At 52.4% G+C, this 26573-nt stretch overlaps 1 protein-coding gene across 1 annotated transcript in view; it reads right to left on the reverse strand.

Annotated features, from left to right (window-relative positions):
- Nucleotides 1–26573, reverse strand: part of MMS19 (MMS19 cytosolic iron-sulfur assembly component) — a 41902-nt gene that overhangs the window by 5354 nt on the left and 9975 nt on the right. Inside the window, exons 10-28 of the mRNA XM_032955439.2 lie at nucleotides 26490–26564; nucleotides 26259–26336; nucleotides 25379–25520; nucleotides 24653–24807; nucleotides 23473–23551; nucleotides 23227–23352; nucleotides 22526–22607; nucleotides 21430–21527; nucleotides 19290–19403; nucleotides 15390–15527; nucleotides 13481–13574; nucleotides 11400–11505; nucleotides 9924–9995; nucleotides 7103–7229; nucleotides 6563–6672; nucleotides 5558–5614; nucleotides 4878–5064; nucleotides 1897–1979; nucleotides 486–650 (exon numbers count right to left, since the gene is read on the reverse strand). Of these exons, the coding sequence (XP_032811330.1) occupies nucleotides 486–650; nucleotides 1897–1979; nucleotides 4878–5064; nucleotides 5558–5614; nucleotides 6563–6672; nucleotides 7103–7229; nucleotides 9924–9995; nucleotides 11400–11505; nucleotides 13481–13574; nucleotides 15390–15527; nucleotides 19290–19403; nucleotides 21430–21527; nucleotides 22526–22607; nucleotides 23227–23352; nucleotides 23473–23551; nucleotides 24653–24807; nucleotides 25379–25520; nucleotides 26259–26336; nucleotides 26490–26564 (2088 nt within the window). The remainder of the gene's footprint in view (nucleotides 1–485; nucleotides 651–1896; nucleotides 1980–4877; nucleotides 5065–5557; nucleotides 5615–6562; nucleotides 6673–7102; nucleotides 7230–9923; nucleotides 9996–11399; nucleotides 11506–13480; nucleotides 13575–15389; nucleotides 15528–19289; nucleotides 19404–21429; nucleotides 21528–22525; nucleotides 22608–23226; nucleotides 23353–23472; nucleotides 23552–24652; nucleotides 24808–25378; nucleotides 25521–26258; nucleotides 26337–26489; nucleotides 26565–26573) is intronic.

Consider the following 26573-nt stretch of genomic DNA (forward strand, 5'->3'; position numbering starts at 1 on the left):
ACTCTCCTCTACCCCATTCCCCTACCCCCACGGCACCCGGTATCTGACGAGAGACATCGCCCCATCGCGTTACGCCGAGCGACAGTTCTCCGCGCGGGGTTTTGTGCGTTAATCTGCGCGCGCGCGTGTGTACGCGCGTGAGCGTGAGAGCCACGCGTGCAGCCTCGTAAAACACAACGTAGCTCTCGTGCGAGCGAGCGAGCGAGCAGACGCCTCGAGCGTCAGGCGCGCCATCGATTGGCCCGCGGGCCGAGCGCAGTGCGTGCAAACGGGCGGAGCGCGACTCGCACGAGAGCGAGCGTCGCGCGGCGCGCGAGCGAGCCAGCCAGCAAACGATTGCCGCGTGCGGGCGGGCGGGCGGGCGAGCGGACGTCTCGCGGGAGAGCGAGCGGGTGTTGTACGACCGAGCCCCGCCCGCGGGCCCGTTTCGAGTCGGTGACCTCGCGTCGTCGGGAACGCGCGCGGCGAGCGACGCGGCCCCTCACCATGGCCGCGCTGCCGCCGAGCAGCAGGAGGCGCGTAACGAGCGTGTCGACGTGCACGCTCAGGGTGAGCGGCGCGTCGCCCAGCGCCTCCCGCAGCAGGGAGAGCGCCGACCGCTGCACCGTCGCGTCCGCCGAGCTCAGCGAGTCCAGCAGCACGGGGCACAGCTGCGAGAGAATCAGGATATGTATTCATCCCGGGGGAATCCGACGTGCTATAAAGTTATTTTTCGCACGTGTGCAGTCGTAGAAAGAGAGGTCATGGGGGTTACACGGCCGAGCGATGCCGCGGCATCTGCCACTCATTACAGATTTTGCGGGTCGGACGCCGGTGGGCCGCCCTGGTTAATGCTGCCGGTGTAATCGAACGCAAATACTCCGCCGCGTCTGCTTCACGGCGGACGTTAAAGACTCCGTGCTGCGATTCGAACAAAATAAAATTCCCGGCGAATTACTTAAAATCGGGGAAAACCAACCCCCATACCCGTCTGTGACAGACAGCGCCTCCTCGATAGCCTTTGTGCCGTAATGTGGGCGCAAATACCAGCTGTACGAAATCGAATGTCCGTACGGCAGAGCCGACGACGCATTCTCTCCGCAGGCTCTCCCAATACCCCACCAAAAAAACCCTTTACGGATGATATCAGTCGCAAAAGCCTACGTGTTAAACCCTACCCCCACCAAGTCGCACTCACACATGCTCAAACGCACGTATACGCGCGCACACACACACACACGTGCGTCCCCCGCCCACACACACGCCAACCGCCCACGCACTACCTCCACGGAGCCCGGGGTTCATTTCTCGCTTCAGCTGCTCACAGCCGGAAATCAAGCCAAGGTGGAAATTCCAAAGAAGGGGCAGAAATTCCACGTTCCCATGTTGCGGGCGAGTGTCTCTCTCCGCGGTATGACGGAGATAGGTTAGCGTGGGTCACGGTCTGCTGGATTTCGAACTGCCGAGTGTATATTAATCAACCCACATCTCGGTTGTACAAATTGGCACCCGTCGCCCATTAATGTCTCCGGCTCACCACTGTCAAAATAGATCATCTCAATGGGCTCTTACCTGGTTAAACAAAGCACGGTGATCCAATTGCGTTACCGAGCGTACAGAGGCGAGCACGTGAGGCTAGCACGGTTGACTACATCCATCACGGAAGAAGTTCAAGGTACATTCATACAGGTGTGTATAGTGGGGAAAGTGGGGAAAGTTGTTATTTTTGTGCTTGTTTACCCAAAAAGTCTCATGGCTCTGCAGAGTTTTTTTGCAGTCCGGGGCGATGATTGCCGTGTATATTCCAACCGAGTAATTTTCGGATATTTTCCAAATTTGGAAAACTTGGACCATAACGCCGGCACGGGTGGGGGGTGGGGGGCACAAGTAAAAGGGGCGTCGCTTGCACGCTCTCACCGTGGGCATTTCAGAGAGGACAACCTGCTTGGGCAGGGATCCCAGTAGATGTGACAGCGCCCTCAGGCAGTGGGCCTTGTGATCTGCAAGGAGAGACAGGAGGGAGCGAGAGGGAGGGAGCGAACGAGCGCCGTCCGCGCTTTAATTAAATGCACGGCCACACTGTGGCCCCCGCCACGAGCAATGTGGTGCAGCTGTTACCGCCCCCCCCCACCCCTGCCCCCCCCCCCCCTGCCAGCCCCCTCACCCCCGATACGGCGTGATGGGAGACTTGCCCCACCCCCACCCGCTCCCGCACTCCCACCTCCAAAAATAATAAAAAAACAGCCAGCGACACCACGTGAGATACTCTTGTTGTTGATTGCAATTGCAAAAAGCAATTGCGAAAAGCAAAGAGGCTTGGCCGTTGTCTGTTATTAACATGGTAGCGTGACCTCATTTAAAAAGGGGGCCATACAAAAACTCAGGTGGTGCTGCGGTGGGAAGAAAGTGACACGATGTTCAATAAGCTTGAAACTAATTTGAAACGCTAAACAGAACGAGGAAGGACGACGCGATTTGCATTTGCCTATCGTGCATTCTGCTCCGGCTTTGAGCCACTCCCACCCTCCCCCCACCACCCCCTCACCAACCCCCCCCCCCACCACTCCGTGTGTACACGACAAGGAAAGGCTGAAAGCAACACCCATTAATCGCTTTCATTGTACACATTTTGCAATGCACCAACATTGTTTGTTCTTTGACCCGTCGATAAGAACCCAGAAGGAGGGGGGGGGGCTGTGTCTTCAGAAAGGGGGGCCCGCGGCTTGAGTCCCCCCCTCCAGCTACCCACGGCACGATTGTATCACAATCAGTGTGTCTACGGTAGGGTCGGTATTTAGAAATGCAGGCTTGCGACGGCCGCCTGCTTCTGTGAAATCGCTCTTGGGGGAAAAAAAACCACAATGACACATCGACTCCCAATGTAAATTTAATTTCCCTTTATTTACAGCGGGCGGCGGCGGTTGCGAGGTTTGGCCGTTGATGCCCCCCCCCCCCCCCCGTCTTTTGTTGAAACCAGCGCAGCTTTCATGGAATTTTGTCGGTCAGATTTCAGAACATCGATTTAAATTTTTTAATTTTGTTGGAAAGTGCCACGCGTGCTCCTTAAGCAAATACCGCTTGCGCACACGCGCACCCACGCACGCACGCACACGCAAGCCCTCCCCGGGGCACATGAATCAAACCCTAGTTGATTTATTTTTTATAAACGAGCCACGCATGAAACTTGATTAATCAGGGTTTCCACGTAGACTGTAGATGCCGCTAAATATGAATAGATCCATTTTTCACGAGGACACATCTGCCTTCTCCTGCCAAGGACTCGGGGCGAGTCCTGCCGCTGGCGGTGGTGATTTATCTATTTAGGGCGAAGGCGACCCACTCCCACGAGTGGTGGTCGCGTGTTGCTGGCACTCGCCCCCCCCCCCCCCCCCCATGCCGTGCGGGTTTTGGGGGGAGGGGGGTTTACTTTGACCATACTTCATCACGCCGGTCGATGCCGGTTTGTGAATGCGGTGGGGGTGGGGTGGGGGGATCACAGATGCGGAGTGCACGCCGGCGATCCGGCGATTGCTTGCTGGAGGTGGGATCGGTGGAGCGTACACAGAAGTACAGCGCAATGGATTTTGCTTCGCGACAAAAAAGAGATTTGTAAATAAATACCAGATCGGTGCGGGTTTACCCCAACTCACGCCTGTAGAGTCCAGCGATTACTCATGGGGCAGGTGGGGTTGGCGAGTCACGTGAAGATGGAAACACCTTTAACCGCAGCACAACGGGTACATTGCTGCGAGGCCATCGGTGTGCAGTTTGAGCACCGTTCTCTAATCTCCAGGCGAAGTAGATAATATAATGATCAGCTAATTCACTGCACGCGGTTACAAACGTAATGATTGATTGGACTGAACCAAGGCGCCGATTAGTAATTAACACCGAGATTAACTTTGCAGGCTTGCCTTATGTAACGCAATTATAACGTGACTAATAATAACGTGATTAATAATAACGTGATTAATAATAACTCTTTAAATTACTCTTCAAACCGAAATTAACTCTTGGCGTAAATTGCTCAAATCCATTGTCCTATACGGTCTATGCACCCAAGTGTCTGCTCGCTGCCTTCGCCGATGTGCACCGACAACGCGTGGTGAAGGAGGGTAAAAATAACCCCAACGACCCGTGCGGAGCTTGGGAGTCCCCCGTGCAGCGGTGGGATTGACAAAAGCACCGCGTACGTATACACGAGCGGTACACGTAAGCCTGCAACATTCGGTCAAGTCTTCCCCCCCCCCCAAAGAATACTGCTGCGTTATCTTTGGGGCGATTGTCACGTAAACTATCGAGATTGTGATCACGAACCACTGCTGGCAACAGCAAAAGGGAAGGAAAAGGCTGCGGGAAAGGTTTAGGAAGAAAAAGTAGAATGTGCTACTTTTGCTACTAGGATAATCCGGCACTGGGTTTAGGCCATGGTCACTGGAAGGCCCAGAGGGACTTGCCAGCACCACCTTGCAGGCCCCGGCGGAAGAGATGAGATCGAGTGATCCGCCAAACACCATCGGCTTGGTGAATTGAGCATCTTGGACAGGGTTAAGAGTTCGGTTTAAGGTTAAGGCGAGTTGACAAGTGTTGTGATAATAAGAATAATAATGACTTATAATTTGGCCGATACCATTGACGCTGTGCGTGTTTTAGCGATGGGAGGATACCGGAGAAAACCCATGGCAAGCTTGGGGAGAACATACAAACTTCACGGAGTAAAAAGAGCCCCAGAGAGAATCGAAGCCCGAAGCCCGAAGCCAGGGCCTTGCTGCTGCGAGGCACAAGCGGTACCACTGCGCCTCCCCGCCGAGTGAGGGTTGACATTTAAGGGTTAAGAGTGAGAGGGCTGGGTGACAAGGGTTAAGTGTCAGGGCTGAGTAGCTTTGGTGGACACTCACCAGGCAGGGCGGAAGCGAGCTGCAGGAGCAGCACGCGCCCGTGCTCCGTGTACACGCGCTGGCGGAAGAGCGCGCGCACGTCCGCGTGCGCCGCGGGGCTCAGCTCTCCGTCCGTGTCGCTCGTCAGCAGCGCGAAGCCATCGGCCGCCGCCGCCCCCAGCTCCGGGTCGCTCAGCAGCTGTACGAGCTGCGGGGTCGGGGGGTTTGTGGCGATCGCAGGAAGGGGCGGGGGTGATGTCGCCTCCACTAGGGCACGAAACTAAAACTATTTCTGATTTTACCGGGTAAAGCCCACTGAGCTGTGTAGCTTTAAGAAGCGACCTGGCTATCACAAATGAGAGTTCAACGAAGTGGCTCATCACGTGGACTTTAATAGCGTACAAATACTCTAAAACGCACGTTGATCCTAAATGTGGAGTGAACAACACGAGAACCCGGAGAAAAATCCACGCGACCACGGGGACAGAGAGACACCCAAGCTCCAAATATACAGCAGCAGGCGTCAGGGTCGGGATCGAATCCACGACCTCCTGCATTCCAGGCGAGGGAGTTAACATCTCGCCACCGTGGCTGTTACCATACAGCGGCATGTCTCGTGAACATCCGTGTCAGACACAGGAAGACACGGATAACGCAGTCACACCTCCTTGAAACGGTCCAAATGAAAACGCGGTCAATACCTGGTTCACCAAGACGGGTGCCTTGGGATGATATCTTATCACCAGCGCCTTTGTGAGCTGCAAGAGAAGACGGAGGGAATTAACGTGCACGGACACGGAACTCCATTGTCCAAGCTGCCTACCCCGAGCCGGATGACTGAATAACGGATTGATTGACGTCGCAGGCGTGTGTGTATCGCGTTCTCGCGCGTGAGCTGGGTGGGGGGGCGCTACGAACCCGGCCACCCGAGTTCGATTGCCGCTCACGGCCAACACCAGTGATGATTATTAGAACCGGTTCTGGGCCCCTCTAGATTGACTCAGCATCAAATCAGGACCTGGTGTGGTATGTAAACATTGATACTAGGGAGACAAAGGCAGCTGGGCATAGTGCTGGCCACCAATCCACCCATGTGCCGTGCCGTCCTTCATAGGTGCTCGCTAACAGCACTTGTTCCCAAAGTCTGCTATGCTTATAGAGGGGGGATCTTTTTCTTGTTGTGCGAACTGTAGCCTACATTCCAAGCCAATGCATGCCCAAGCAGCTTCTGTATGGCCAGATGGGGCTAAATGGGTGTGGGGCGGGCTAGAGAAGAGATGGATTGACGTGGTCCAGGATGTGGCACTGATTGGACTGGCCGATGACTGGTACCAGCAGTGTCAAGATCGGTTAACGAGGTTCGTAAATGACACTGCTTGGAGACAGTCGCCCTCCAGCAACAACAGAGGGCAGAGGCGCGACGCTTACAAAAACGAGCGGGGTGCCGGGCGGCTATAACGCAGAAAGTGAGCAAGCTGGCTAGCACAGTTGGTGCATCAGCCAGTCATCTCAGTCAACCAATGGCACCTGGGTCTACCCTTTGACCTCCTGCCAGCGGACCTTTAACCACGTGGCCTCAAAGTGCAGCTAGCCTGGCACACGCGCCGAGGTCACTTCACCGCCACTTAGTGGTGAACGGCCATTGTTGTTGTTGCGAGCTGTAATCGCCTGCCGAGGCTGTTTGGTACAACAGGAGAGCTACCGACCCAGAGCAGCGAGACGAGGGCTCTCCTCCGCTCAGCGGCGGGCTCGGAGGGCAGAAGGCCGCGATGAACTCTGTCCAGGACGTCGTCCAGCAGGGAATCCAATTCCTGCCCTGTAGTGTGTAACAAGTGAAGGAGAGTATTCAATACACACCCCAATACAACGGAATAATAAGATACCTCCGTTCTGTTTCTTCACAAACAAATAGAATCAGAATATTTATTTATACTGGAGGAATCCAATGAGCTATAAAGCTCTTTTTCAGATATCCAGTAGTTTTCACGGTTAGGTCAAGTACTGTACACCCCCACTGGCTTTTCAGAACAATATTATCCAGCAGAATTATCATGAAACAAGAAAACTGCGGTGCCATTCCCCTACATCGATGGGTGCCGCCAATTCAACCACACTTTAATCGCGATCGGGGAGCCGAACTCCAGCTTTGAAACCGGGGGCAGCCCTCAGCGTCTCCGACCTGCCCCCCACCACCACCACCACCAACCACCCACCCCAGGAACCCCCACGTGCTCGGCCTTGCCCACCGGTTGGGTGTTTGTTGAGCAGGGCCGCGAGGCAGCTGGCCGCGGCCGAGTAGGTGGGCTCGTGCGGCGAGCAGCAGCACAGGTGCACGAGCGCCCGCAGCAGTCGGTCCTGGGATGGCACCGCCACCTGCGGAAGGCAGCGGCGGCGGGTTCAATCCGATGGCACCCGAGGGGTAGGAGGGGGGCGACCCACGACGCACCACGCTGGCCCATGCGAGTCAGCGAAGGCGGGCAGCGTTGATACGGGAGCATAGTACGGTGTGATGCTGGGTTTGGTCACGCGCTAGCCCCTACGCTATCCACCACGCGCTGCACAGGTCTGCAGCCGCCTACGACAACCGGAATCGGAATCTTTATCCTGGAAGAATCCGATGAGCTATGAAGCTCTTTTTTTTACGGATGTCCAGTGCGCGGCACTCATCCATCCAAGCAATGTGCAGGCTAAAACCTGCGTAGCTTCTGAGATGCGGCGGCAAGATCGGTCGCAATGGAGATGTAAGGCGTCGACTAAATTATTTGCGACAATCACCGCGCCACCACTGTGCTCCCCCCCTCCCCCTGACCCCCGCCAAGCCTCGCTGACTCTTTAAATGCGTGGGGGAGCAGAGGGGCAGGGGTGAGGGCGCCATCTGTGACGCAGTGTCAGTCGAACGATACATCGGCATCACGGCAGAAAATGGGAAATTTTCAATCTTGAATAACAACACTGCGGTAGAATCTAAAATTCAGACAAATTGAAATGCGCACCTCATTCTTTTGCCCCGACTCCATGTATTAGAGCGAATACAACTTCAAGTTCGTCCCCAGCCTCATATATACACTTGCTTCTTTGCCCGTCCTAGGACAGAAGCTGTAATATGTACGAGAAAAATTGAGCATGGTATAATTGTATCGTGTAAATTGAATGGCAGTGAATCTTGCATAAATGTAACCGACCTTCAATTTTATCAAATTCACTGCTGTGATACTTTATTCTCTTCTGCTTTCGGTCACTGGGGTTGAAATTAATTGGAAATCGATACAGATGTTGAAAATCACAGAGAAATGTCTATTTTACCATAATGTGGAAGCATAAATCAGACTTGCCTTTTGTCTCAAGTGCTAAAGAAATAAATAAAGACACCAGATATACTTTGTTGCTGCATATCATTATTTATTGGATTCACTTTCAATAAAGAAACGTCAAACTTAAAGCGAATTTGCTAAATAAATGTTCTTTCCGCTCGACCTTCTGCGCGAGTGTAAAAATCCACCCGCTCATGAATATTAATGGCGGGGGCGGGTGGGTGCGGCATGTGGAGTGACGTCACACGCATTACACACAGACATTCTTGGCTCATTATAGTAGTAATATTTATAAAATACCGATGCAATAAAAAAAATTTCAACCAAAATTAAAATAGCACACTTTGCACTCTCAAAGCGCGCCCCCATGTTATATTGAGTTAATCTGCAATGAAGTATATGGGTCCTTGTATAATAAACACTGCGATACGATTCAAAATTAATACTAAATTACGCGGCGCGCACTTTGGGAGCGTGGCGGCGAATGCGGCTCTGCCGGAGATTAAATCCACGCACGCGCACCACCTCCGCGCCGTATCAATACACACGCGCGCCGAATCAAGGTCGGCGCGTTGCCTGGAACGACAAAGCGTGGCGTGGCGCTGTACTTCGTTAATTAAAAACCCGGGTACAAAGCAAAAAGGTTTTCCAATCAAAACACCCCCCCCCGCCCCCCCTGACCCCCCCCCCCACCCGCGCCCCACTCCCCCCCACCAAACAGAGTCCCCCGACTCGCTGCTGATGAGTGTCGGGACACAGAGACCCCCCCCCCCTCTCCCAACTTCCTAAATCTTTCGATATGGCCGAGTGTACGCCGACACGTTTTTGTTTTTTTTACAAAAGTCCTGGGCGTTTTTTGAGCCCCACGTGTTTTCGCCCTTGGACACTCATCGATGCTGCGTCCGCCGAACCTTTGAATGGGGCAGCAGTCCCCACCCCCCTACCTGCGGAGCTTGAAATGAGGTGCGTGGTCGAGGACGGTGGGGGCGGGCGTAAGGGAGGGGGGTGCTGTGCCCCTCGACCGGGGCCGGGCGCGAGCGGAGCATCGCTCGGTGGGAGGTCACTGCTAAAATGTACATGCCGCGCGCATTTTATTTTGTCAGGTTTTCCTGTTCCCCTTCTCGCTCCGCCCACCTTCGATTGGCACGGCTCGCTACGTACGGTGCGAAACAACTTCAGCGTCCGTACGACTCCATTCCCCTAGGCCTTTTTCTTCCCCCAGTACGTTAGTTTCCATCCCCCCCTCTCTCCTCCCCATGTACGTGTTCGTGCCGCTGCACGTGGTCCCCACTTGGGTGGAGAGGAAGCGAGTTCAATCTCCCCCCCCACCCCCACCCCACGCTCTTCGCAAGGTCCCCGCTGCGCAAGAAATCGGATTTGCTGCTTGCGGAGTTTCTGTTCTCCACCCTGGTTTGCGATCGGTGTATTGTACCGGGCTCGCGCCGAGTTGCGATAAAAACGATGGGGGAAAAAAATAGGTACGCGCGTACAAACCAGCAGGCTTCAGTACGGAGGCAGTAGTTTAACAAAACTACTCTGCGGTGTAACTCTACTTTACCACGGCCGAGTTGTGGGTGGTGGGTGGGGGGGAAGGTGGCGAACTTCGTGGATCATGTCTGCACTCTAACCGTTCGCTTGTAAGGCAACCCTCAAGCCCCCCCCCACCCCAGCTCACGAGGTGTGGCTGCACCCCTAAGCGGGTGGGGGGATGGTGGCGGTTGTGGTGGTGGTTGTGGCGACGGTGGTGAACACGTACCGTTCGGGGTAGGAAGGAGAGGCACGCGGAGAGGAGCACCGTCAGTTGCGTCTGCAGCGTCGGAGATTCCGCCTGGCGGAAGGGGAAACGCCAAACAATATACGCGACGGTACCGGCCGCGGGGGCCATGAACCTTAAGGGGTTCCGATTTCTTTCAAGTGGCCAACACCAGTGAATGATGTGAGAATCATTTCATATGAGTGTGTTATCAAATCTTTCACTTTTAATAAGCACATGAATACGTCGGCACAACTAAAGTGTCGCTACCTCAGGTGGGGTATCGATGTTTGCTGTGACCCCCATGGACTAACTGGCGGGGATGTCATTATGTGTGTACCGTGTGTTTGTGTGTGTGTATAACGTGTGTGTAATGTGTGTACCCTGTGCGTGTAAAGTGTGTAATGTGTAACATGTGTACCGTGTGTGGGTGGAGAACCAAAGAGTATGGATCCTAGCAGTCACGAAAGCTTTAAATCTAGAATGTGTACCGTGTGTATGTGTGTGTAACGTGTATATGTGTCACGTGCGTACCGTGCGTGACGTCGTTACGTGTGTATGTGTAACGTGTGTAATGTGTGTAAATTCGCACGGCTCACTCTCCTGTTTGGGGAAATAAAAATAATAATCTCAGTCTGTCTTTCTTGATCTATCTCTGTCTGTCTGTCTGTTCCTAGATGCTAGTCATTGTCTCTTTTTCCTTTCTGTGTGCATCTGTGCATGTCTTTGTCACTGTATTTCTTTGTCAATCTCTGTACGTGTCCCTCGGTATCTCCCTGTCTGTGATTTTGTCTCAGTGGTGACCATCGTCGTCTGTCTTGTCATAATCTTTCTCTTTCTGTGTCTTTGTGTCACTTGGTGTCTTTCGCTCTGTGTCTGTCTCATGATGTCTCTCTCCATGCCTTTGTCCTTTACCCTCTGTGTGTCTGTCTGCATTGGTGTCTCTCTCCCTCCGTTTACGTCTGCCTCACTGTGTCTCTGTGTCCGAATGCTGTCGAGTACACCTTTGTATAGATCTTTCTGTGTGACCGTCTCTCTCCATGTCTGTCCGTGATTCGTGTCTGCTGTCTCTGGGATCCCATCTTAAAACTATATTTTTTTTATTTTACCAGGTAAGGCCCACTGAGCTATACATATAGCTCTTTTTCAGAAGCGACCGCGCCACAAATGATAGCTCAACAAAGTGGCTTATGATGTGGAAATTTATATCAGCCATATACTCTAAACGCACGTTGATTCTAAAAGCGAGAGAAAATCTGGAGGACCCCTGAGAAACAACCACGCGACCACAGGGAGAAAGACACGCAAATATACAGCAGGCATCAGGGTCTGGATGAAACCCTCCATCTCCTGTATACCAGGCAAGGTAGTTAACATCTCGCCACCGTGGCACCCTGCCACCCTGTCAAATCCGCACAGGGCCCCAAACGCACACCTCGTCATCACACACGTCCAACTCGGGCGGACGCGGGAACGTACGTGGAGCGGCTGGAAGGAGACTGCGGCCGGACCATCGTCCTGCAGGAGGCTCAGGTCTCCGTCCAGGAATAAGGACACGATTTGGGAAATGATGCCGTCCGCCCAGCTGCCGCGACAAGGAGGAAGGGGACGCAGAGGAGGGCAGCTCGGATTTGTTTGGTCGGTCAAGGCGAACGCAGAGTACGACAAAGATCCCCGCCCTCGTGTAGCCTGAACAGACTGTTGGGGCCAGTGCTGTTAGCGAGCACCTATTAAGGCCGGCACGGCACACAAGGGGGTGGGTGGCCAACATCACGCCCGGCCACATTTGTCTCCCGAGTGACGATGTTTTACACACCGCACCAGGCACTCATATGAGGCCATGGTTGACGATTTTGTAGCGCAGCGTGATAACCGCTGCACCATGCACACACACACACTTCTCAGCGACTGTCCCAGGAATCAAAACCCAGACCCAGCAGTCACTGGGCCGGGTAAAGCACTCGATACGGCGCACAGGCTATTGCTGGCTCAAGGTCTTCAGACAAAATCCCCTGAGCCCCACTGCCTAGACAACCGAGCACGGGACATGACCATCGATTTCCACTTAAATATTGAGTTTATCAAATGCATTGTTAATGGCTTCCTTGGCGGCTGGTGATCGCGCTCATTACGCCTCGGCATGAATGCCACAAAGGTTCACCAATTGGCAAATTTTTGTCAAAATGCCGGCGAAAATCGACAGCAGCCCTAAGAGCCACACGCTTTGACAGCCGCTGGCACCAGACAATGGGCAATTTATTTCTTTTCTTTTTGAGCTAGAGCCCAGTTTCGCGAAAAAGGGAGGGAAAAAACCCCTCTGTGACAAAGGACTGTGGAGAGGCTAAGTTTAAAGTGCCCTTCTTAGAGGAGGAGGAGGAGGCTGCTGGCACAGAGATCAGAGAGCACTGAAGCCAGCACAGATGAGCTCCTCTGTGTTTACATTCACCTTACAGCAGCCGCATGCAATTAAAAAGCGGGTTCTCAAGTGTAGCGCGTTGACGGTTTCCACCTGATCACCAATGAGTGCACACATAAAAACTATTTTTTTCAAAAAGCCACGTCGTATTAATTCTGGTTCAGCACTTAATTTGGCTAAATGCCAGCCTTGAAAATTAAATATCAGTTTGAATGTCATGTATCTAACATTGCTCTTATTGCTCTCATATGCACAGTGGGTGGGAAATCCCCTATACTCCGTGGACTCGAGGGTACGTGAAGGCATCTCGGACGGAGCACTGAAATATGATGCCATTAGCTATAGAATCGAATATTATTGCTACAGAAGGATCCTGGCATCTAAGCTGGACCCAAAGAGTGACCAACGTAGAAGTAAGAAAAAGGTTGCAAGTAGAAGAAGACGACCTGGTGGTGATGATGCAGGCGGTGATGAGAAGGAAATTGGTACTATTTGGACACGTATGAAGGATGGACAACACGGAAATTAAAATGTTTATTGGTCGTAAAAATGGAAGGAACCGGAAAGAGAGGAGACCTCGCAGAGAACGCCTTGACGACGACATCACAAGAGATTGGTGCCAGAAAGACGCGGCCCAACTGCTTGAGCACATTGGCACGAGACAGAGGAAAGTGGAAACGAAGGACGAAATCTGCCCCCATGAATTGTGATCGTGATGATCATGGGCCGTGGAAGACGTCGCGCTGCTCTGCGAGCTCAAAATGGACACTTTGATCTCATGACATCGACACCGTTCCATTCATTCATTCATTTCGTGTCCAATCAAACCCAACTAGGCCGGATCAACGACGACCAATTGTGGGTGGAAGCCCACGCATGCTCAGTCGCACGGTGACCCGTGGAAGAAACGTGCTCACCGTCGGGCCAGACAGGTTACTCCTAATCGACAACTCCTCCAACACTGAAACACAGCTGGCATCAAACCCGGATCACGGTCGATTGCACAGACGTTGGCATTTAATGCGCACTGCAAGGCCCGTTAGGCAGAGGGACCGGGGCGTGCAGTGTTCTCTTCGCTCTCGATCACGGAGGCGAGCGTTCGTTAAAAGAGCTACGTGCACGCACGCGTGGTGGGAGTGCAGACCTGCTCTCCGCCGCCCGGCTCGACAAGATGCTCAGGACCTTCGCGATGGAAGCCACGACCTCCTTGGAGCGCAAGAATTCTGCGGCGCGTCTCGCTGGGGAATTTAGAAAAGGTGCGATCGAAAAACAAATGAATAGAAAAAAACAAATGTACACGAAAAATCAATTATTTGTGATGTGAAAGATGACGCGACTCAAAAAAATCCCCCCCCTATATTATGGATGATATTGGTCGCGAAAGCCTACGTGTTAAACTGATAGATGAGGTTTAAAACAATTCACGGCCGGGGAGTGTTAAGGACGTTACAGCACTCAATGTAATGATACCTGGCAAGCTTCCAACACAACAGCGCTGTGCAGGCCACATGCGAGTGGTTGCGCGTCATTTGCAATGACGCCGAGACTACAGCAGTTATCAGACACAGTCTGAGAGACGCAGAGATAACCAAAACCCAGTTGCAGCCTTTAACAGACTGCTGCTGGGGCGAGTGTCACGAGCGAGCGCCTATTAAATCCGGAAAGGCGCACAAGGGGAGATGGGCGAAGTCGGCACTAGGCATGCCCGGCTGCCTTCGCATCCCGATGTTTGCACACACACACACACACAGCGTCAGGTACTCCTTTAAGGCCGAGCTGACCTACTAGGGGTGGGGGGGACTCAGGACCGGTTCTGATTCACCGCTCGCCGCTGGTGTTGTTATCCACGGCCGGGAATCAAAAGCCACAAGACGTGGTACCCCCGGGACCCCAACCAACGCCAGGGGTTACAGCGAAACGTTGCTGGGAGTCGAGCGACCGACTGCAGAAATCGGCTCCTGCGCCCTGGTGTTTTACGAAGGCGAACGAAGCCCAGACTGGTGTGTCGGGAACAGGTGTGGGTCAGTAAGTGGTGTGGGTCAGTAAGTGGTGTGGGTCAGCAAGTGGTGTGGGTCAGTAAGTGGTGTGGGTCAGTAAGTGGTGTGGGTCAGTAAGTGGTGTGGGTCAGTAAGTGGTGTGGGTCAGTAAGTGGTGTGGGTCAGTAAGTGGTGTGGGTCAGTAAGTGGTGTGGGTCAGTAAGTGGTGTGGGTCAGTAAGTGGTGTGGGTCAGTACGTGGTGTGGGTCAGTAAGTGGTGTGGGTCAGTAAGTGGTGTGGGTCAGTAAGTGGTGTGGGTCAGCAAGTGGTGTGGGTCAGCAAGTGGTGTGGGTCAGCAAGTGGTGTGGGTCAGTAAGTGGTGTGGGTCAGTAAGTGGTGGTCTTAGTGGTTAACGCGCTAAGAACAGTACGGGCTCATTTGATCGGACTCATCTGTACTGTTTCACTTTGTATTTTTTGGTTGCGTCCGTCTCATCTGCAACTGTCTCCTGTGTCCCGGTTGCCTATTTCGATCTCGTTTGCTATGTTTGTTTGGCTCGTTGAGTTTTAGCCTTTAGAAATATGTCCGTTTGCATAACTGATTCTCGCACACGCAATTTTACGCACGCATCGTGAGCATTAGATGTTAGCCGACAAAACAAACATGCCTAGTTGCAACCAAAAAGTGCCTGTTTGGTTGCAACTAGGCATGCAATGATGTATCGATTCATTGATTAAAATGAAATCTTGGGCTCGTGAAACATGCATAGAGTCGTGCGCGAGACCATTTCTTATTTCCGATTTCCGAAGAATTGGATACTTTCGTTGTATTCATGCCAGCAAACCAGCATGACTTGGCAAAGCGGGGAGCAATCGAGCAAGCAAAGCAAGATTAATTGATTAATCTTTCCGAGAGCTGGCCAAGGTACAGCGGGCAGAGCAGAGCGGACCAATCGATGAATCATCACGCGAGCTGGATCGGGGAGAGCGAGTGAGTGAGTGAATGAGCGCAGTAGACAGGACAAACCGATGAATCGCTACGCGGGGGGGGGCGAGCGGGTCGAGAGGAGAGACTCACACGGGAGCGTGGCACACACGGTCAGGCGCAGGAGGTGCGGCACGGCCGTGGTGTAGAGGAGGCGCCGGCAATCCTCGACTCCGCTCCGAGCCTCGGCCACCGACAGGAGGGTGGCGCACGCCGCCAGCGCAGCTTCCTCTGGAGCCCGCAAAAAAAAAAACCCCGAGGAGCCGCCAGGTCACCTTCCACGAATCCCCCGCACCGTCACACAGCTTCCCGTGGTGCTACGCCACGCTTGCCAGTTGGAAGGTAAATCGTGTGGTGGGGCGGTCAGACATGGGCGGTATCAAATGATGTGGTGATTTGGTCACAGGCTTTGCGTGGCACTATATGAGTATCCAAAGTCTCTACCAGGTAAGGCTCACTGCGCTACGTAGCTCTTTTTCGGAAGCGACCTGGCCACAAATAATAGCTCAACGAAGTGGCTTATCGCGTGGAAATTTAAAGCAGTCGCCTTGTGCCGCACAGGGACCTGTCACTGGGGGGTGCCGTTTCAAACGTTTGAGATGGGATGCGATGTAAGCCTCCCATCACATGTCAAGAGCTCCTGAACACGCTATATGATGAATAAGGCAGAGTTTTAAAAAAACATCCTTCGCGATATTAATAGTGCACGTTAGCAGTCGTTGGCGAGATGCGGTGGCATTCAGACACTTCCAAACACAACATGTCATCCTGTTGCTAATTAAGAGGCCGCCTTCATTTTTGATGTGCAATTGGATTGAAAATGGCCAAGGTTGACATGCAGTTATGCTGCATACAGAGATGTTTTTTTATCCTGTTACTTTTTTCATCATAGAAACATGAAGTAATTTGTCAAAATATCCGGGAAATCTTCCCCGAAATAATGACGCTAAAAATAAAGTTGCGGGTGCAGTGGCTCGTGCTCATAATCCAGCTCTTTGGAAGGCAAGGATTGGTGAATGACACATCGGCTGGGGGCTGCAGGTGGCCAGAATATTGCGGTAGTGCAAGTCGGTATGCGTTCGCCCATGTGCGCAGACTTTTGAGTGCAATCCCCTCGCATGCATGGTGTGTATTCTCTGGGTACTGCACTTTCCTCCCACACAGAGAGCAAAGAAAAAAACTCATTAAACAAGGACCTGGCAAAACATTCCGAAAAACCAGACCAGACTTGAGACGGAGGAGGCTTCTCTGCAATAAATGCCATTACAATGAATGCAGCACACGTAGGCCTTTCACGGGCCAATACTGCGATTAATAATTCCTGGGTCAGGTTGTGCGAGTGTGTCGTAAACCCTTCTCCACCCGGCACAGCCCATTAATGAAGTTGTCACGTGGTGAATAAACACCTGTTTCAGCGGCACCACCAGTGTGTGTTGAAGAGAAATCTCACAACATTTAACAGCGTCACTCTTTGGTTTTCTCGGTAAAGCCACGTATAAATAAGAAATAATAAAATAACATAATAGCATGCGACGTTTCGGTTGCAACACAAGCAGTCATCATCAGGTACAGAAGAGCTAAATTTATGAGAGAGAGGAAACACATAACCCCAGATGTATATACAGACACCCAAGTAGGGGGGAACTAACACAGATACAACAGGGTACAACAGAGAGAGAAGCATACCAAACAATCAGGGTTTAGCAAAATTTGGAAACCATATAAAGAAACACAGACGGTCGGTCAAAACACAATTAACGCATAGTCTGGTTGATTACGCTATTTCAAAGATTGTTAAATTGCCAGTTAAGTATGAAATTTAAAATACAGACCGCGCACACACACATAGACATCCAAGTAGAGTGAACCAGCACAGACACGCACACAGTGAAGTCACCTTAAATAGGCAGAGAAGGTGAGGCTGAGAGACAATGGGACAAATTAGCATGAGGTATGCATGGAGCAAAGGGGGCGCGCGGCAGCACACACTCGGAAACACCAAGGCCCACACACAGGCAGAGACAGCACAGAGACACAGTTCCAAGCCAAGACACAAAGGCAGATGCACAAGCAGAGACAACACAAAGACACAGACCTCATAACTCCCCGTAGAGGTGGTTCAGACTTGATTCGAAGCTTTCGTGACTGCAAGAATTACTCTTTGTTTTTTTCGGTAAAGTCACGTATAAATAAAAAATAATAAAATAACAATAGCGTACGACGCTTTATATGGTTTCCAAATTTTTGCTAAACCCTGATTGTTTGGTATGCTTCTCTCTCTGTTGTACCCTGTTGTATCTGTGTTAGTTCCCCCTTACTTGGGTGTCTGTATATACATCTGGGGTTATGTGTTTCCTCTCTCTCGTAAATTTAGCTCTTCTGTACCTGATGATGGCTGCTTGTGTTGCAACCGAAACGTCGTACGCTGTTGTTATTTTATTATTTTTTATTTATACGTGACTTTACCGAAAAGAAAAACAAAGAGTAATTCTTGCAGTCACGAAAGCTTCGAATTTAACCGCGTCATCAGGCAGTTGTCGCGATTCGGGCAAGTCCACAGTGCAACGGGGCTCGTGAGCGGGTGCTGGGAAGATTGTTGGAGGCAACAGCTTGGACAGACTTTCATCCAGCAGTGGACTGATCACGGTGGACAATGAAAATGATGCCGGGAAGCAAGGTGGGATAGAAAGCCCTCTGAAGTTCCTATTCACGACACCCCCCCATGCCCTGCCTCTACCCACAATGCACCGAATGCAGCTGGTAAGCAACCACTGTTTGGGCACGAGGGTCAATTGCCCCCACGGCGACATTTGGACGGCGGTAAGGAATTCCCCCACCACGTTTGCTCCAACCGTCACCGAAACATCACAGAGGAGCTGCTCAAATGAGAAAAAAAAAAACCCCACAAAAAGACAATGGCGGGGCCTCAACTTAGTGAGCCAATTAGGCGGCGTGTCGTGCGCGCTACTTCCTATAATTGCTGGGGTGAGACCAAAGCACCAAACTGTGAAAAAATTAAAAAGTGACATCCGGCACTAATTCCCATCGGGATGTAAATGTATGCGAAGCCAATTCGAGCTTAATGAGCCCACGGTGCTGATGATGCTAAGGTGTGTTACATCCTACCCACCAGCGCACCTCTATATTCGAGTTCCGTCGATTTGACAAAGAGTGGGATATTTGTCGTACTCTTCAGACTCTGCGTTGACGCGCAACGGATTTAAAATTTGAGCACTGATAACGTTATTAGCGTATGCTTATTCCAGCTGCTGTATTATTACGACTATTATCATGATTTTACAACTTTGATGAGATTGCACACGAGGTGCGAGCCTGTGCCATTCAGTGCCTACTGCTTTAGTGCTCAGAATAACTGACGCCCGAAACATAAGCCCACAAGAGGGGATATAACGAACAACACAAACTACAGTAAAACCTTGGATTGCGAGTAACTTGATCTGCGAGTGTTTTGCAAGACGAGCAAAAATTTTAAATAAATATGAATTTGATAAACGAGCGAGGGTCTTGCAATACGAGTAGTACGTATACGCTTTGCCGAGCGTCACGTGATCACAACTGATAAACGAGTGCTTTGGATTACAAACACGTTTCCGAAACGAATTATGCTCGCAATCCAAGGTTTTACTGTATTACAACAGCGACTTCGGATAAACAGCGATTAACACGACAACATCGACAACAACGAAAACAAACCAATAACAAAACAACAAAACAAAAGCAACAACAACCAAGACAACAAAACAAACGGCAACATCTACAACAGCAAGACCGACAAGCAACAACGAAAACTGACCCCTTCTAACAACGGCAATGACGTCGACAACAAAACCACAACCACGATAAAAAAAAACTACTCCCGCTACAGCAAACAAACACGACGACAATCACAACAACCACGGTTTTTTTTTTTTTAAACAAAAACCTCTCACAGCACTTCAACAAACCACAGTGACCTGTGTCGCGCCCTCTGACCTGTGCCCGTGGATCCGAGGAAGGACAGGAGGTGCGGAACGAGGGCGGAGGTGAGGCACGGGTGGCAGCACAGGTGCTCCATGCACTGCAAGGCCTTCTGGGAGCGCTCATCATCTGGCAGACAAGGCGCGACGCGTCACGTTGGGTAGTCGGCGGATTCTTAACTTCCGTATTGGCTGATGTAGATGTGGGAGCAACAACTACAATCACAGAGTCCGCGGGCGGGGGAGTGAATCGCTCGAATGTCTCCCTTCGTATTTGCGGATCGGGCCATTGCTTTGTGATACGTTGTCCGGTCCGTTCCGGACCACAGTTGCACGCTGGGGGAGTTTTTAATTTTCTATTTGCGCATCAGGTATCCGCATCTGGTATCCGCATCAGGTATCCGCATCTGCCGTGGTTTGTGCTGTGGATGCAGCGTAGGGTGGAGCACGAGTCGTCAGTTGAGACGGGGATGAGAAGGGGCACACACAGGCGGAGTAGAGAGAGTCTGGATCGGTCGCGCCGTGTTTCAACGTTGGTCGCGTTCCAACGATCGCACCATTTGAACAATCGCAAACCATTTTTATCTATTGGAAAGCGTCGTTTAAAAGATCAGACTTTGTGGGGAGAGACGGATTTCTGAAAAATACATCGTTAGTTTAACTATTTTGTTATTTATATTCCCAACAATGCCACAAATTATTATTTTGGAGCTCACTGCAATTATCTACTGGGTGCTGTATAATTTGAAAGAAATATGTGAACAGAATTAAATGGCAACACAATTAAGACAATTTCACACTTCTGATTAGCACGGTTGGCTACATACAGTGTAAGAGAAGTTTAACATAATACAATTAAAGATAAATGGGGGAAAAATGTGGTTGCAACAATTGACTATTTTAAATAAAAAATGATTGTTTATATATCATTGTTCTGCTCAATGTATTCAAGTATAACATTTGCATATTACTTTCATATAATTTGCCAATCATTGGCACAAACAATGCATAAAAGGCATCAGCATGGCAGAATTCACACCCCCTCACATAAAGGTGAATTGTTATGCTTTGGGGTAGCGGTTCAATTTGATAAACGATGATTTTCCCTATGCCCCCCATCGTGGTGAAGCTCGTACACACCTCTAGTGGCTGCGGGGGTCACGTGAATACACGTCACACAAAAACATTGTTTATCCGCTTTGCACATGCACAATTCGACACATATCGGCGCACGTGTAAGAAACAATTATAATTTTTTTAAACGACAAATTAAGACACCGTCACAATGGCCAATTCATGGAATTCAAGAAACGTGATCAACAAACTCCTGATCAGCGAGGCCACCACCGCACTGCCCGGCTTCCACAACTCCCAGATCATCAGCGAGCTCACCACACTGTCGGGTTTCCACAACGCCAAGATCATCAGCAATCCCACCAACACACTGCCCGGCTTCCAAGACACCCAGCTCATCAGCAATCCCACCAACACACTGCCCGGCTTCCAAGACACCCAGCTCATCAGCAAGCCCACTACCACACTGCCCGGCTTCCACAACGCCCAGATCATCAGCGAGCCCACCGCCACAATACCCGGCTTCCAAGACACCCAGCTCATCAGCAAGCCCACCACCACACTGCCCGGCTTCCACAACGCCCAGCTCATCAGCGAGCCCACCGCCACAATACCCGGCTTCCATATACCAGACGACAATGGGCAGCAGCTTAACTGGATCTGCACAAGCGACGAATGATTCGGCTAATAATGCACGCGTGGATAATAAAATTCTCCCTGTGTGCAACTGCGGCTAGGGAACACCGCACCATGAAGCAGAGAAATTGGGGCTGCCCCAAATATACGTGTAAAGGTGGTGTGTAAGTAGGCGAGAGGGTGAGTGGGTGGGTGAGTATGTGAGTGGTTCAGTGGATGGGTGGGTGTATCTGCAATTCATCAAATCTCAGGCAAACCAACCAAATGGCAAAATCACTTTGAAATGCATTGGCCCATACGAATTCATCATTGTCTTAAACACCGAATAAACAGTGCAGCAGAGAAATGATCAAGCTAATGGAAAGAGGAGACTGCAGGAGAGACTCATCTATGGCCATGGGACAAACGGCATGTAGAAAGAGAAAAAATAAAAGTTCCCACTGCACCTGAGTGTAGAATCTCGAGCAGTCTCGGAACAGCCAGGCCAAGGAAGGCGTCAGTGTAAAGAGGAGCCAGGGCAGAGGTCGCCTGCATGGCAGCACCACTGCGGAGATGCAAACGCACATCCAATCATCATCGTCGGCAGTGATCTGTCCAAAGCAACAACCCGCCTAGCTCCTGCACACACACCGCTCTCGTCGCGGACGTGTTCCTTCCTTTGACTGCCACTCTGTTGTTAGTCTCGACCACCGCTCATCGTCACTTCCAGCGATGCACGACTGCCCAAGAACAACTTGATTTATGTTAACGGCCAAGACTGAAGTCTCGAGCGTGCTGTACCCTCCTCCCATACATGCGGCGTTGCTCTTCCCGTCTCTCAGTGCAATTCCACGTGTGCGCTTCTCTGTCGCGGACGATGACGAAGGCGTTTGGGCGGCTGGGAAATATATCGCCGTCTGCGGGACTCTGTGTCACTCGTATAACAAAATATAACAAACAGCCCTTGTGCCAATCCATTGCTGGATGAAGGCCTCCCCATGCTCCTGTTTGTTGGTGAAGCTGTGGTGGGGGGTGGGTTCAGATATCACTCATCCACACTGGTGTTTGCGCCAGAGGTTCTTACAGGCTGCGGGGTCTACATTCTTTACCAATACAAAGTGAACTGATACAGGATCCTTAATACACTTGGAATCATGTCAGTGCCGCCTTCACCGGCTTGCGCTGGGGATGTCCAGTGTGGTGAAGTATGGTGAAAAGACACCCCAGGACCCGCACGGCGCAGGAGAGGGCCTCTCCTAATGCGGAGGGATTGACTAACGGGCTGTACGTGTACACCAGTGTTGTTCATTGCAAGGCTGGCGGGCCACTGGCGGCCCCTGGTGGCCTTTAACGAGGCCCCTGAGAATACACAAATAGTGAAAACACCCTTCTCGCAGGCGGTGTGGCGGCCCTCGCACTGGTGACGTCTTGTCGGCGAAATTGGCGTCCCTCTGACGATTAGCGACAAACACCGGTGTTCGTACACACACCACCAACATTGCCACTGCTGCCGTGTCATATCAGGGCGAGTCGTGTCGTCGTGCTGTGACAAAGCAGCCTTACTTGACTTGCTCGTCAGAGTCCTCCACAAGCAGCCGGGTGATGTGGCCCACGACACAGTTGATGTCTGCCTGCGCGAGGCAAGCTGCAAGAAACACAAATTCCATGTCGAGCATCGGATTAAAAGCGCGCCTGGGTGCCGTTTGTAAACATCGGCGCTGGGAAGACAAAGGCGGCCCCGGACGTGGTGCTTGCCACTCGTCCCCCTGTTTGCGCGCAGCGCTACGAACCTGGCGACCCGAGATCGATTTCCGCTCACGGCCAACACCAGTGACGATCATCTGAACCGGTTCTGGGCCTCCGTTCGGTCAACTCAGCCACAAATGAGTACCTGGTGCGGTGTGTAAACAAGCCCACTGGGGAGACAAAGGCGGTCGGGCGCGGTGCTGCCCACCCACCCCCTCATGTGCCGTGCCGGCCTTCACAGGTGCTCGCTAACAGCACTTGCCCCAACAGTCTGTTAAGGCTACACGGAGGAATCTTTGTCTTTGTGTGCACGAGCACTGGCATGATAGCGTCAATACGGCTCAACGGGAGGATTCCTCCGCGCGTGTGTTTTTTTTGCGTTTACCGGTGCCCGTGTTTGAGCACCTAGCCTGCTCCAGTCTACACGGCTTATTCGAGGTCACCTCTCTGTGTGTGTGTGCGCGCGTGTAAATGCGCGCGGGACGCGGGTGTGCGCTCGCATTGGCGAGCACGCGTACCGGGCAGCCTGGCCAGGACGGCGAGGGTGGCGAGACCGGCGCACCGCAGCTGCACGCCGGCATCCGTCACGGCCCCGTACAGCAGCGCGCAGAGTCGCTCGACGAACGGGGCGATCGGGCCGTCCACTACGGCGGCGGCAGCACACATTCGCTCGCTCGTCAATTCACCCGCTCGCTCGACCTTCGCAGACGGGAACGCAGCATGTCGCGGCGGTTGCCGCTCGTTCGGCGGAGAGCTGTACCCACCTTCCTCCGTGGACGCGACGTCGAGGCACTTGCTGAGGAATCCACGCAGGATGCCCAGCACCGTGTGCCGCTTTGCCAGCTGCAGGAGAAGGGATCTTTTGTGAAACAAGCAAGAGGAAAAAAAATATATATATAACCTACCACGCACGGCGTTCTGTACAACGTGCGTTTGACCTCAGAAGTATGTCATCGGCGATGGCGGTGACGGTGGCGCTCGCGCTGGATGCACGGGAAACAGTTCTGCAGGCCACGATGAGACAACGGGGCTCGGATAGCGGCTCAGCTGGCAAGGCCGGAATGCCGACGTGGGTACTTATCATACTGCTTTGAGCCTCCAGGATTTTGGGAAACCCTTTCATCAATTTGGCCAGTTTAAAATCGAGAAAAATTTCGCCTCAAATTAGATCACGTTAACCAGTTATTGTCCACCCGCTCCACCCACCCCTCCCCACCCTGCCATGTACAGCAAAAATGCGTTGATGTGGAGAGACCGAGTGTAAGTCCCGGGTTTTGCCCTGGATCTCTGGTTTACTCCTACAAAAAAGGCAAAGATCCTCCACACAGCCTGAACAGACTGTTGGGGCAAGTGGTGTTAGGTAGCACCTATGAAGGCCAGCACGGCACACGAGGGGGTGTGTGGCCAGCACCACACCTGACCGCCTTTGTCTCCCCAGTAGCGATGTTTTTACACACCGCACCAGGTACTCATTTGAGGTTGAGTCGACCTAGGGGAGGCCCAGGTCCAGTTCAGATAATCATCACTGGCGTTGGCTGTGGCTATGAGCGGGAATCAAACTCGGGTCGCCGGGTTCGAAGCGCAGCGTGCTAACCGCTGCACGACCACTCCCCGCATACAAAGATCCCCCGTATAGTCTGAACAGACGGTTGGGGCAAGTGCTGTTAGCGAGTAGCACCTATGAAGGCCGGCACGGCACACGAGGGGGTGAGTGGCCAACACCACGCCCGGCCGCCTTTGTCTCACCAGTGGCGATGTTTACACACCCCACCAGGTACTCATTTGAGGCCGAGTCGACCAAGGGGAGACCTAGGATCGTTTCAGATAATCATCACTGGGTGTTGGCCATGAGCGGGAATCGAACTCGGGCGGCAGGGTTCGTAGCACAGCGCGCGAACCGCTAAACCAGCGCTCCCCCGCGTACCCCCTCTCCGTCTCTCTCACCTGCTCGTGCTCCTCGTACTGCTGCAGCAGCAGAGGCAGGATGGCCGAGACAGTGACGGAACACGCGCGGTACGACGCCCCGCAGCACGCCTGCAGCAGCTTGGCGCTCGGCCACACCAGGGCCATGTCGGCGCCCAAGAGCGGAGGCCGGCAATCTGAGAGGTGCAACAAGACGAATGACATCCAGCCAAAGCGTAGACCGCTGTGGAAGGCACTGTAGGCAAGCAGCTATCGAGGCTGGTGTGACTTAGTATTTTGACCTCATGTCAGAGTCGTCATATACAAATTCTGTGACGGCAATAGGACTCACCTCCTTAGGATTAACAATTCGGCAGAAGGGTTAAACATTGCACACATTGCATTTAGACTCCTGGACCAGATTTCCATGGGGATGGGGGTGGGGAGGGTCAAGATATTTTACTTTGTATCGGAAGTGCGGCACAGCACGCACAATGACCAAAAGGTGATGGGCAAAACTGATATCGCAGTATTCGCCTTATCGTGGAATTCGGTGTCGTACCCCGAGTCAAGTCAGAGAGGCAATTCATCTTCCCCGCAGCACGAGGTCCCCACGTGGTTGGGGCAGCGGGGACCCCCATTCCCCTTCTTCCCCCCCCCCCCCCCCTTTCGTGCGGTTCCGTCGCTCTAGGAATGTACCACTGCGGGATTTTAGGGCGCGTCGTGTATCGGGCTCACTTTCGGGAGAGGCAAGACCCTACTCGTTACCTTTGTGAACCTGGCAGAGGAAGGGAGTCAGGGGGTCGTCGCCGTCGGCGGGCACCACCGAGCGCGAAAGGGAGACGAGGACGGCCCGCAGGGCCCGCAGGGCGGCGCCCTCCACCTTGCCGCTGCCGCCCACCTGGAAAACCTGCGGTGGGGGGCCAGCCGGCAGAGAGGCGCCGTCCCAGAATGCCCACGGTGAGGACGCGGGAACGAGACGGCCATCGGGGGAGGGGCGGGTGAAGGGCGCGGTTTCGTTTCAAATTAATTTATCGAGTGAACACGTTCTTACGTGGATGTACATTCACAGGCGCAGCGGCCATTCTGGCACTCCGCCGCTGGACGAGGGCCTCCCTACGGCGTGTGGGTTTTTTGTAGGGGGGGGGTTATTTGACTGTACCTGGCCAGGCTGGTCAGTGAGGGTTTGGTGAAAGCGGAGGAAATAAATGTGGGAGCGAACAAATAAAGTACAATGGGAATTGCAGCACTGCCCTCTACTGCACGCCACGTATCTCTTTACATCTCGGCGAGCCTTAACTCTCGGTGGAAGCACTCTCAGGATCCTCCGTGAGTTACATCTGGCCTGCTTGACGGTCACTGCATCGTACGCTTTCAGATTCGCTCGTGCAGTCGTTTGGACACACTCTTCCTTCCGATATTAGGAAGCCACTGGAGCTATGCACTTTAAAATCTAGATTGAAAACTAATTTCTTGAGAACTGCTTTGTGCGTTTAGTTTGTTCCACGTACCTCCGGTTAGCACGGATGGCTACGTACGGTGCGAAAGCAGTTCAACATACATACAGACATGCTTGGCCACGAGTTGAAAACCACCCTGGTTTAAATATAGGTGCCATTTGATTGACTAAAGTGATCCCAGAACTTACCTCTCGTCTGATGGAGGCCCACAGGCTAGGGAGGGAGGGTGCAAGTTCCACGGACGTGTACACTTCACAGCAAGAAATCTGAAAAACACGGAGAGTTGGGGGGGGCACACAGGGAAAGGTACGTATGAAACGACGAGCGTCACAGAAATTAAACGACACGCGGCAACGTCTCGATATTCCACGCTGCCGACATGGCAAGGTGCGAGTGGACTTGGTGGCAGTGATTTTTACCAGCGTCTCCAGGGCATCGACTTTAGCGCTGTTGATGTCCGAGTCCAACTTTTCCAGCAGCAGCGGCAGGCAGAACTGAGAATA

The sequence above is a fragment of the Petromyzon marinus genome, chromosome 16 (genome assembly GCF_048934315.1).
Source record: "Petromyzon marinus isolate PM22_M1 ecotype Great Lakes invasive population chromosome 16, UKy_Petmar_22M1.pri1.0, whole genome shotgun sequence".
Taxonomy (NCBI): Eukaryota; Metazoa; Chordata; class Hyperoartia; order Petromyzontiformes; family Petromyzontidae; genus Petromyzon; species Petromyzon marinus.